The sequence below is a fragment of the Clinocottus analis genome, unplaced genomic scaffold (assembly GCF_023055335.1).
Source record: "Clinocottus analis isolate CAN_PGR_092001 unplaced genomic scaffold, fCliAna1.0.p SCAF_2, whole genome shotgun sequence".
Lineage (NCBI taxonomy): Eukaryota > Metazoa > Chordata > Actinopteri > Perciformes > Cottidae > Clinocottus > Clinocottus analis.
The window spans coordinates 15946623-15959390 of record NW_027175931.1 but is presented as its reverse complement, the minus strand read 5'-3'; the positions used below and the strand labels follow the sequence as shown (position 1 = coordinate 15959390).

General features: G+C 42.8%; 1 protein-coding gene across 2 annotated transcripts in view; it reads right to left on the bottom strand.

Moving 5' to 3' along the window:
* The window catches only part of bcas3 (BCAS3 microtubule associated cell migration factor), a 305557-nt gene that overhangs the window by 259298 nt on the left and 33491 nt on the right, over positions 1-12768 (bottom strand). For both annotated transcript variants that reach the window (XM_068585216.1, XM_068585217.1), the window contains exons 8-11: positions 6075-6182; positions 5914-5990; positions 2810-2886; positions 2062-2145 (exon numbers count right to left, since the gene is read on the bottom strand). In XM_068585216.1, coding sequence (XP_068441317.1) covers positions 2062-2145; positions 2810-2886; positions 5914-5990; positions 6075-6182 — 346 coding nt within the window. The remainder of the gene's footprint in view (positions 1-2061; positions 2146-2809; positions 2887-5913; positions 5991-6074; positions 6183-12768) is intronic.

The window sequence follows — 12768 nt, the reverse complement described above, 5'->3', positions numbered from 1 at the left end:
CGGAGAGCCTAATCAGGCATTCAGACTAGGCGGCCCTGTCAATACAGCATGGCGCCTTGCATTTGTTGGGTCTGAGGATCACCCACTGTCTCTCCCCGCCACTCGACCAGGCACACTAACAGTGTCTGCTGCCTGTGTGTGCGCGTGTGGACGCCTGCCTGTGTGTGTGTATGTGTGTGTGTGTGTGTGTGTAAAATGCCAGAACAGGCATCAATTATTAAGTGAGGCGTTTGGCTCCTAATTGATCAACACTAATGTGTTTTCTAATCACTGCAGTTGTGGAGTTCTTAGTGGTAGTCCAAACAGGCTATCGATCTGCCGGTGAAGGGTGGAGGGGGGCGGGGGCAGACCTTGTCTGATAGCTGACAAAAACACTTGAACACACACACACACACACACACACACACACACACACACACAGATGTCGCCATTTAAGCAAATTACAAGCTAATTTATGTAAAAGGTCTTTCTCAACCATACACCCGGGCGCAATGGGCAGCAGGATTTATGTGATACACAAATTTACCATAACAGAGCAAATTTGGAACAAGGAGTCCAATTGGCCAGAGCTGTTGCACTCTCTCTCTTTTATCTTTCTTACAAACAAAAGCCATTACACTTTATTGCTACCCCCTCCCTCTTTTTGTTTCCATGTCTCTGGACGTCAGCACTAAGAGCCAGCGTGTCGCGCCACAAGCCAAAAGGAGATACCTTGTCATCCATATTGAGATATATGGTCCTAAATGAGGAGATGGTGGGTAAGCAGACTGCCTGTCTGCATATCAATACCCCCTGCCCTCCACCCCCTGCGCCAGTGTCCACCCCACACAATGTTGCTCAGCTAACCTGCTAACCAGTGACACAGTGCTCTTTGTGATGCACACTACCACTAGCACGTTAATGATGGACTGCAGGTGAAGATTAGCCTGTATGACTAAACCTGTCACACTTCTATGATGGCTCATGTTAATGAATGTGCATTGTCACCTCTTGAATAAAATGAACATCAGCGTGATACTTCTCTCACGCGAGCTGTTGGCACTCATTAGGCAAAGGAGAAAAGACACAATCACTCTTTGTAAATCAATTAGATCCTTGGAGATCAAATGAGGAGATGGAATAGAACCATACGAGGAGCTGGGTAGTTAGCATGTGTTAGCAAGCCGTTAAATCAGAACAGAAATGACTTTCACTTGGTATCAAAGGGGGCTGTTAGCTATTAGTGTGCTTTCTGAGAGTCCCTCCCCCGTGGAGATGAGTGAAACAAGGCCATTGGAGGGAAGTAGATTACAGTGGAAGAAACAGATAGGCAGGTTGATGAAGTGTCTCATAAGCTCAGCCCCAGTCAGCCAGGCAGGCCAGGTGGATCCAATGTCAGTACATTTACAGATGGTGTAGGCAGAGCTGGAAATACAGTATTATGTGCTATTTCATCCAAGCGAAGGCTAAAGACAGCGCAACAGGCCTATAACTGCAGACCGAACAAGAGAAGTCATTTGAAATATTTAAAATGAAAGGAAACTAGTTCACAGTAATAACTTCTGTATGGGGACATGGCTGAGGACATGAAGATGGAAAAACAACAAAAAGCACTGCAGTTTTTTTTTTTGTTGTAAACTGTATAAGTTTGTGTCCTACCATACGTGCTCATTCAATCTCGACACGTTTTCCTCAAATTTGTATTTGCTTTGATACCCAGTAATGAAAAGTAGATTATGATAACAAGCATTGAGAAACGTGTTCTGCATGTTTCTGCATTTATAGTTCTTTATTTTTCATGTGCACAACATTTCTAAAGAAAGCAGGCGTTGGACATTAAATAACTTGTATATTTATGTATATATATATATATATATATATATATATATATATATATATATATAAAGAGTAAGTAAAATTGAGAATCTAAGATTTAAACATAGAATAGTGCAGAAGCTAATGCGTATATATTCTTTGTATATGTAAAGTAAAATTGTAATATTACAAATTCAAGTGTAAAGTAGACTTGTGTAGCGTTGTGTAAATGAACCCAGTGTCATGTAGACAGCTTGTTTCTCTTACTTTGGCAGCATTGATCACTGTCGCTGTGTAGGATTGTGCATTGTCACCACACGCTCCCCCTCGAGACTGGTGACATCTGATCAACTGCAAAAACACAACGATTAACGGATGAATACAAGACGTACGTCCACAGAAGATGTAGAGTTTGTAAAGAAACATTTGGAGAAATGAACTCAGATTTTAGACATCCAAAATCCTTCCCTCTTCACTCTGGAGGAAATCGGTTTTGCTTTGAAAGAAATATTACACAACCAAACAGCCAATCTGCACTGATTTAATTTCAAATACCATATCACTTAAATGGTTCCATCCCAATATTACTCTTACTGTCCAAAAAAAACTAGATTTAGTCATTTCTGGAAATCCTTAGGCAGTCACACAAACAGTGGCCCCATCTGTCTATTACTTGAGTGGGCCAGCACCAAAACACTATTATGCATTAAATGTATTGTAGAGTGCACAATACAACATTCTGGTTTTTCTAAGTACTTAACAATCCCATTACACAGAGGAGAACAGAGAACTCCTATGCATCTGTTGATTTTGAAAATGTTATCATCTGTCTTGGACTCTTCGTGGAATGAGTTGTTTATCCAGACAGATTAAAGAAGCAGATCAAATGCATTTTTGGGATTGTAAATACGTCCCCTTTTCTGATAAGGTACTTCTGCAGTAGATGACTTTGTGTGTGTGTGTGTGTGTGTGTGTGTGTGTGTGTGTGCGCGCGCGCGCGTGTGTGTGTGAATACCTTGTTCTCAGCGTAGGCCAACCAGCGGCTTCCCAGAGCTATTGGATTTAGGCTCGGGCCGGGGCAGGGATAGCAGCCTGAAAAGACATCAAGATGTTGAAAAAACAGGGACGCCAATGATGATTACAATAGGAATTAATAACCACATGAGTTTGCACGATGATTACAATAGGAATAAATAACCACATGAGTTTGCACGTGAAAACAGGAACACATGCAGGGGGTTTTCATCAGCCTTCTCCAGAAGGAGAGGGTCTGTAACTATCTTAAACCATTAACGTGTTTGTGGGAGTCTCTTGTCTGGAAGATAAATGTGAGTCTAATGTGGGGGACGTGGCTGCAGGCCTGTGTGTGCATGAGCTAATGGAGACTGTGGTACCCAATAAATTGAGGATGGCTCCTCTGCTGATCGGCTCCCCCCGCGCCCTCCCACACACACACACACACACACACACACAATCCAGTGTGCTATCAGCAGAATTAAAAATAGCAACCAATAATCCTAAACGGCAAACAAAACTGTGCCTTCATGAACAGATAAAATGTCTCGGACGCTATGAGAATGAATTTAAACACGTGACGGTAAACAATTGTAGCTTTGACTGAAAAGCAAAAACTGAGCTCCAGCTACAGTCACTTCTGCTGCAAGACAGAATCAACAAAAAACAGGCAAACATGTGCTTGTAAACAGACTGGAGTAATGATTGATATTGTCATAGGTATCTTGAAATGCAAGCAGATACAGACAGGGACAGTTTCCAGTGTACATTAACACAGGCCCTAATCACACACACATGCACGCACACACTGAGCTAATGTAAGTGCGTAGAGGTGTGGGGAGAATGGCTCGCTGACAATAATTTAGTGCTCAGGGAGCAGATGAGGTGGAGACAGTAATTTAGTGTGCCGCGTTGGAGAAAGGGGCTGGTGGGGAGAAAGTGGGTTGAGGTAAGCCACAAGGGCTGCTGGTAATGCCAAAGAAGCCTTTTGTGCCTCTCCAAGGCCGAGGGGAGCTCAGGCAGTGAGATAACATGTGTTTGACATCCTGCGCGGGGAACAGGGGGGCTGAAAAGGGGAGCGGGGTTCAGGCTTCTGAAGGCTGAATCCTGAAAGACCTCTGTGAGCGAAGCAATGGCTGAGCCTTGTGCTCTAATACTCTCCATTTGAAGTTTCCATCTTTTGGATGTAAAGCAAAACTTCTATTTTTACTGGTGTCGCTACTGCTACCATTTCAGAATCTGAATTAGAAAGTGTTTATTGCTAAGCATGGCAACAAGAAACTACCTCGACCAATAAGAGGACTTGGACTGTCAACGGATATTCTACATTCAGATATTCATTTAAATTGTAATTGTAAAAACAGACATTCTAATATGAACAAGTATATTTAATTGAGTAAAAAGACGAAAAGTAGCACTACTATTCTTTCCAATGTCTTGTGTGGTGCCAAGACAGCGTGTTGTCGGGTGGAGCACAGCGTGGGCTCAGGGCGCCCCTTGATTGAACTTTGAGTGGAGCGTGCCGCGATGTTAAGTCGTGGCGGGTGCAGAGCAAACCGCATCCTGTGTGAATCGCATCTGCCTCTTGTGCATGGAACGCAACGCATTCAGTCATGCAATGTCACTTTCATTATCTGAAAACCAAGAGGAACGTTGGTCCAAGTTGAATGAGGAATCACAACAACAGGAGGGATGGCAGAGAACTTGGCCGCAGAGAGAGACACAGCTTGTTCTAACAAAAAGGTTTCTTCATGTGAACCAAAGGATCAGCTGTGCGCTCCAAATCAGACTGGAGGCCTTGTATTGGTGAATGGAAAAGATAGGGGGATTGTAATCAACCAACAAACCATAGAGCCAGATGTTTACAGTCCAGTACAGCTTCCTGAAAACTCTCATAGGTTAAACCACTTCATACAAAAAAGGAAGCTGTGAGTAGAACAAATAGAAAATGAAATGTTTAAAAACTCTAATCTGAAGATATTACATTAATAAACTGCAAACTTTAATACTTTAATAAGTCGGATGACGTGACAGTAAGAGTGATCTCTCCCAGACGGCGTAGTTCAGAGCTGGGTGTTTTACGGCTCTTTCAGTCCGGCCCGTGTGAGGTCAATAAAATATGGAAAAAAAACGCCATAACTGCAATACGACAACACTGCTTTTATACTGAAGGCGATTTAAGTAGGTGTGCACACGCGCTTCCGTAGCCTCACAGAGTTTGTTTGAAAGAATAGTAACAAAAATGAATCTGCTTTAGATAAATAAGCACCGTAAATAAGTACCGTAATATATAATGACACAGACGGCCTTTTACCGTACCAAAACAAAGTATGTACCAAACCATTGTGAATTGCTCCAGGAAAACGTAGACGAGGCGGTGGAATCCAGTTGAACAGAAAGGTTCAAAGCACACAAACAACACTTGAATGCAAGGCAAGAACATAAACATTGGACAATCCTAAAGTGCTCATAAAAACACAAAATGTCCACCAGCTCTACCCTGTAGAAGGAGAGCACATGCGGCGGGAGGATTGCTCATCCATAGCGGAGCAACACACATAGCAGGGACCTTTTGTTTACTGCTCCTCCGGCCCAAACAGACCAAACAACGAAGGAGAGGAGGCCCCTGCGTTCAGGAACGATTAATAACTATTGAGCATGTTTGGTTTCCTGTGGCTCAGACACTGATAGGGAAGGCAGACAGACAAAGAGGAGACACATTAAAGCCATCCAGTAAGGTCAGTTTACTCCAGTCAATGACTTAAGTGGACAGCAATGGCCTTGTAATGCAGTCTGGCATTTCTTTCACAGCCTCCTGCAGCAGACATGGCAGGTACAGCCAGCATGATGCAGGATCTGTGTTGCAGGTTCCCCCACCACTTTGTGACATGAATGATAATTGAACTTCAAAAAAGATTCTTCCTTTTCCCGTTCGGAACTAAAAAAAAAAACGCGCCTAAAACAGCAAACACAAGTTCAAGGCCTCAAATATAGACAGGTATCACACTGGAACATCTATTTTTCTATTACTCTTTAACCAGGGTGCTCCTGAACTTAGTACAACAGAAAAAAACAACTCTGTAAGTCTGAAAAACAGTTTCTTACTTGTGACAAAGAACTTCTTAGTGAAGGTGCAGCTGTCAAATGCTGCAATCTTCTCTTGAAGGCTCACAGCAAGAATACTTGAAGAGGGAGGATAAAGGTCCATTAGCAGAATGAAAATGTTGTGCATCGTAAAGTATGAGACGTTTTTAGCTGGGACGTACTGTTTGTTGCAGTGGAGATCGTAGATGGGCGTTTTGAACTGAATTGATTTGACCATTTCCCCTGTCCGGAGAGAATACAGGTCAACGCAACAGTAGGGAGGGCTCGTCCTGAAAACAGAAAAACAAATGCTTTTAGTCTCTGAATAATTCATGTAGACCTAATGGTACAACTTCAGGACAGGATACAGATACTTATTTAAAACATACATTTTATCACACACAACTAATGTTATTCTCTGTTCAAATGATAGTGTAATCATATGGCTGTAAATATGCATTAATATCTCAAACAAGAACATGTTGTGTTTAGGCATCCTTTAAAGCCACATAATCACCAAAAGTGGGTACATATGTGAAAAGCAGATCGTTTGAAACAGCAAGTTATATGGAACACAGTTGCTGCAGTAAAAGTATAACAAAAAGTCATTCTAATTACCTTTGGGACCAAGCCAAACATGTGCAACTCTCGATAGATCACTTTGTGAGACAACTTGAGAATCTCTGACCTCATCGCCATCATCGCCAACATCGTGGCGACAGCGGCCCTCGCATGTCATTCCTTTTCAACAATATACCACGGTGGCTCACGAGGCACGAGACCACGACAAAACAAATCAGGCATGAAACCCATCAGGGGTGATAATGAACGGGTGTAGGCTTTTTTGCTCAGCCATTGCAACGACTGTTTGGTAGATGGAGCGACTATAAATTGATTTCAAGATCACCACAACTAAAAGAAAGAGCTGTCGCAGGCTCACTTCAATCCAGCTGGTGTTGTTTTTAGTGAGATTGAAGCTTTTCCCTATTTATAAAGCAAAACAATTAGGTTCCTCTAACGAGCTTTAACTACGGTGCAGGTGTGAGCGCAACGTAAACTCATTATTCGGGCCCGTGTATAATTTTGGCCAAATATTGGAAAACACAAGACTGACTGGCTATTATCTGAGCATGAGGAAGTTGGAAAGTTGGAGATTCTTACCACAAGGAATGCAGGCAGTCAAAAACTAACTCCCCCATTAAATTGCCTGCCAATCATTTTTACATTAGTCTACATTTTGCTGGAACCATTTCTACATTGTTGCTCTCAGCAGCTCCATCAACATATCAAAGATGACGGTGAGGTGGGGGAGCCTACTCAACATGCTAGTACCGAAAAACTTGAACATAAATCTTGATCCTGCGCGTTCAACGGTGTATGTTGTCCGCTTGTGCATACTGAGTGCAGTTATATGCCTCATCAGTCTCAGCTTGAACAGTTTTTGAACAATAAGGAGGCATTGGTTGGAACTTCAAGTTAAATTTGTGTAAATTTGGATAAATATTAAGTGTAGTTAATAATGAGAAAAGGAACATTGACACTGCATGCTAGCAGTGATTCTATTTAGATAGTGAGGGTTAGGTTAGGAAGGGAGATTAGGCTGATTTGATTACTTGATCAATGAGGAAAGTCCCTTCCTGCACACTCCAGACAGAGCAAGACACCATTAGGAAATAACACGTTTAACCAGCTGACAGCTGTTGCCAAACCACCAAGGGAAATCTGTCCATTGTTCAAATGACGAGCTTGAAAAGGGGAAGACTTTCTTCCACTATAACTAAACACAAATGACCTCAGCCATGTTGAATAGCACACCATGTTCCACTGACAGACTCCACTGTGACAAGTTCTGTCTGCCTTCCCAATCATCGGCATTGCTCCTTTTTCTCTTTCTGGTGGAAAGAGATCTGCTTCTCCCATTAGAGCTCTGACACATGCACACACACACAGGGTGAAGAGCCGAGGGCAAACAGAGGAGAGAATTCCATTTTGGAAGACATATTGGAGTATAGCAGAGCTCCCTCGCCTTTCCAAGGGAAAGTGTCAACAACAATTTAGTTTAGTCTTTAAAACTGACTATCAAAAAAGTGGGATTGGCCAGATGGCAGAGGTGAGAAGGTATGTTGATGTAAACTTCTCTGTGAAGCTCTCTTTATTAATTCTTCACTCAACCCAATGCAACGCCATGTATTGTCTATATTAAAGATGACTTTGTACTTGATATGAAGACGAGGCCCTGAACCCGAGGTTGAGTGCATTTAAGTGGTCTCGCCAGGTGTCCAAGATGAGTACATTGTAATGCCATGTAGCATGTTAACTGAGTACAAAAAGCTACGACTGGCACAGTGCATGCCACATTGGCTACACAACAATGTCGATGCAGCTGTGACATAAAATGAAAAGAGGGACACTTTTAGCAATCGAGCCTTATGAACTTGGTGGTATTGTAATTCGCTGTTGCACCAATCATATTCAGAAAGCTCCTACTGAGGATTTGAGGGTAGTTTGTTTTTCTGTTTAGTTTAGAGGCCACACTAATACATGAGAAGGTGACAATGTCTGAAGAAAGATGTTCATGATATATCAACAAAATAGATAAAATCACGGATTATCTTCAGTCTAAAAAAGCTAACATTGACCCTGCTCTCCGCAGGACAATCACCACTAAGAGCATCGTCCGATCACTCAGCTCGACCTGCCGGACCAAATGCTATAGTGTGGCGTGCTAGGATGGGAACTAAGATAAGACCAAAAACCGAAGGGTGAAAGCTAACCCAGCAAACGGGAGATCATCTGAGACATGCCTACATCTGTAGAGGGACCTGTCTCCATGATGGCATCCCAAAGAATCCGTCAAAGAATCTGCGGATGCAGGACCATGACTTCTTGATTCTTGTTGTTCCTAGTTCGTACTTACGGTTGAATGAACTTATTTTAAGTCGCTTTGGATAAAAGTGTCAGCTAAATGACATGTAATGTAATGTAATAATTACTTTCTCTTAGCGCAGACAAATTCAGGGACACACACCCAGAGATCTGAGATGAAAAGACTGCTGCATCAATATCCAATACCCATCTTTGAGGCTGGCACATAAAGTAAGCCCTGTGGAAGGGTACACCGACTTGAGTGTGTGTGTGAGGGAGAGAGAGACACACTGCTTGGATGTCAGCGTGAGTGCGTTTCTCGCTCCGGTCCCGGCGAATACGTACTTGAGAAGATAGAAGAGCTGCCACGGAAAGAAAGTTTAGAACAATCCCTGATTCATTTTTCTGTCCTTATGGTTGACGTCTCCCTCAAGATGTCAAAGGTCCTCGCTTTGCGAGCTGAGCTACCATTACCAATCAGGAGCACAGACATTAAGATTAATAAAAAAAAATCACCCGACGATAATTTACTTTTAGGCGGCTCTATCATCGATTTCAGCATTATCAGAGTCCGATCAATCTAATTCAAAGCTCTATCCCGAAAAATGGGCCTCTACAATTGATTCAAAGGGACCATGATAACCCACTATTATAGAATCAAAATGGCACAGGGTTCAATTGTTTTGCTTTTGCAGTATTTTAACAAATGACCCAGTTCTAATGGAGGCAATGCGAGGTCAGATGTAATACGATTTCCTGATGCTGGGGACGTTGGGGCGTAGGTTGAAAGCAAGGCTAAATCACAATTATCATTATGGATCATGGCGGGATGTCAGTCCTTGCACATGTTAAGGTGACGCCGAGCACCATTCCCCAGCTCAGTAACAGGCCTATTATGATGGCCCTATTAGATCAATGTGTCAATTACTATTACTCAAACTGGCCCCTGGGTCTGAAAGGATACAAAACGAGGGAGATGGAGGAAAGGAGGCTTGGCTCATTTACTTCCTCTGATAGGACAAGAAGCTTCTCCAGATATTAAGCAGAAAATGGAGTGGCCCTGCCAGATACACATAAATGCTAAATGGTAAGTGAGAGAACAAAACCACTATACTTCCATTTGGTTAAACTGTTGTTGCACAATGCAATGTCATAAATAGAAGGATAAAGAACAGCAACCCCAAAGGGCCGATCACACCAGACGCGACTCTAAAAAACGCGTCGCGAGCAGCGCGCCTTTTATGTGCACCTTTTAAATGCTGCACGGTGCGTTTTTGTAGCATTTTTTCAGCGCAAACTCCTAATATTAGCGGTATTTAATTACAAAGAGCTAAACAATTCTAGATGGAAACACGACTCTACTGCTCAGAAGACGCTCAAACTTACTTTTGCTCAGCCGAAAGTACAATTGAAAGCTCTTGTCATCGAGACACAATTTGCAGATAGGTAGTCGCCGTACTCTCTTTAAAAAAAATTTTAAAACTCCCAGCGCGTTTTTGTCAAGGCGTTTTTTAAGCGGCTGCACTTTTAAAAGTCACGTCCTGTGTGATCGCCCCTTAAGGCTGTAGGCAGCAACGTAACAGAAACACGAGAGCCCCCCCGCCTCCTTCTCGCGGGATCACCGGTCTGTGTGAGCACCTCACAGTATGCGGACCTGGAATCATGTCTGTGCATGTGGTTCATGTGGTAGAGTGGTTGCCCAGTAATCCAAAAGGTATCTGGTTCGACACCTGTGCTCACATGTTAGGTTTCCATTTTAAAACGCATATATTTTGCTACGTTTAGACTGAGCGTCCTCACTACGTCGGACTTTTAGAGCACCGCAAACGTAGGAGGACTGATGCATCCCTACTAGCGACGCGTCACTGTGTCTTGATCTGCCACAGAACCAGCAGCAGGAGTGGAGTTTGGAGACGTGATCCACTTCCTGAAAGTATATTTACTTTGCTCAGTTTGCTGCAGCAGTTGAGGAATCGCTCATCTGCAGCTTGATACTGTTCATCAGATGCTGTGTGTTTGTTCTGGAAGAGTCTTTCAACATTAAATGTTTTGTTGTTTGCTAACTTCCTGCCTGATATCAGCAGACTGGTCAGTCAGCATCGGTGGCAGTGAAAGGAAATGAATACATTAACGCAGAATTAAACGCTCTACTTTTCTCCGTGACTTTTTTTATTTATCTGTTGATAGTTCAGCGAGGGCGGTGCTCTGTGGATCACGAGTAGCCACCTGCAGGGGAAGAGGCTTGAGAGCGACATGACAGGACATTTCAGTAGCCCAATATCACATCAAACTCCAAGATAAGAGGAGTTCCCTTCAAAAGATTTTTCACTGGAAAAAAATAATAAATTCAATTTAAAAAAAAAAAACTTTTTTTTTTTTGTCACTCGAGGCCTCCGGTCCCTGCGAGGGACCCCTGCGGTGCGGAGGCTGCGGGGGTGATCTTTACGGGGCTGACTGTAGGTAAGTATGTATTTGTATGGCTGTATATGTAATGTTTGGCTTCTGTCCAGAAACAGACCAAGTCACATTCAGTGCTCTGTGAGGCTGTACTAAGCACAACAAAGTGTGAAGACAGTGGGCTATTGTCCTTTCAGTGACATTGGTAACATGCAGATGGCTGTGAGGCAATTTTGGCCTCATGAAAAGTCAGGGGGTCATAAGGATACATCCTCAGAGAACCATGAGCGTCTGACAAACATTTATTGTCAATTCAATGAGCAGACGTGGAGACACTTTACTTGTAAAGAAAACACGTTGACTTTCTGGTGAAGCTATGTGACAATTCAAGGCATCCAAAAAGTCATTATAATATATCCACTAGTGACTATGAATAGCTGTATGAAACATTTTTTTTTAAAAACACAAAAAGATGTTGCCGCATTTTACACCCAAAATGTCAACCGTAGAAACCTTCAAATGAGACATTTCTAATCCTGAACACAGCATAAGGAGTCGATCATACAGAACGCGAGTTTTTGAAGCGCAGCCACTTAAAAGACGCCTTGACGCCTTAAAAGGCCGAGTGTGACAGTGATGAGCTGTGCAACTCCGCACAGCGGGCTTAAGAGTTGAGAATATTTTAACTTTTAAACGCGCTAAAAAAACGCTAGAAAAACGCGCCGCGCAGCATTTAAAAAGGCGCGCCGTACCATAGGGAATCAATGGTTTTGCTAGCGACGCGTTTTTATAGAGTCGTGTCTGGTGTGATCGGCCCCTAAGGCAATCAGTAGACACACCTGCTCAGTTGGTCTCCCTTTGGATTGGCTCTCAGGGTAAACTCTGGATGTGGCTCATTTGTCTACAACTGGAACAGATTTGGACACCTACCTAACAACACAATGTTTAATGTGACTTTTACAACCATATCTGAGTCTTAATTTTAGTTATGCAGCTGTTTACAATGGTCATTAAGGACCATGATGACTGGCCTGGCGCATGCCTTATTATTGTGCAATCATCACCAATCTATTTTGTGTACTTTCTCCTATATGAAACATGTTGACATCTGTTATTTTAATTTACACATCAATGCTGCTTTTATTCCATGAGTACTTTCCCTCTGACTGAGAGAATCCACACACATCTTTTTATGAACGTGAACTAAAGCAGGGAATCAAAACCGCACAAGTTCATGTGGCTTAGGAAAGCATAGATGGAAGCCCAAGAAGGAATTAAAAAGCAGGCAAATAAAGGCATTTACAACTCAGGGACGTCATCACATTTCCGACTGGTGCAAGGTTTAACAAGCTCCCTAAATACGAACGACAATTACATGCTGTGGAAGTGCAAAACAAATATCTTGGGTTGGAAAGTCAAGGCTGGCTCTGCGGGAAGAACACTAATGCTCCAACTGAAGGCTGTGGACTGAGAATACTTCTGAGGATTGGGTTTTCCCCGGGGTCCAGGTGATGAATAAAATGTGATTAACTTTACCAAGATCCGATAGTTTACTCATCATGATCCCAGAGCCGAGGAGCCTCTGAAAGCGTTGACACCATGCAACTCAAACTC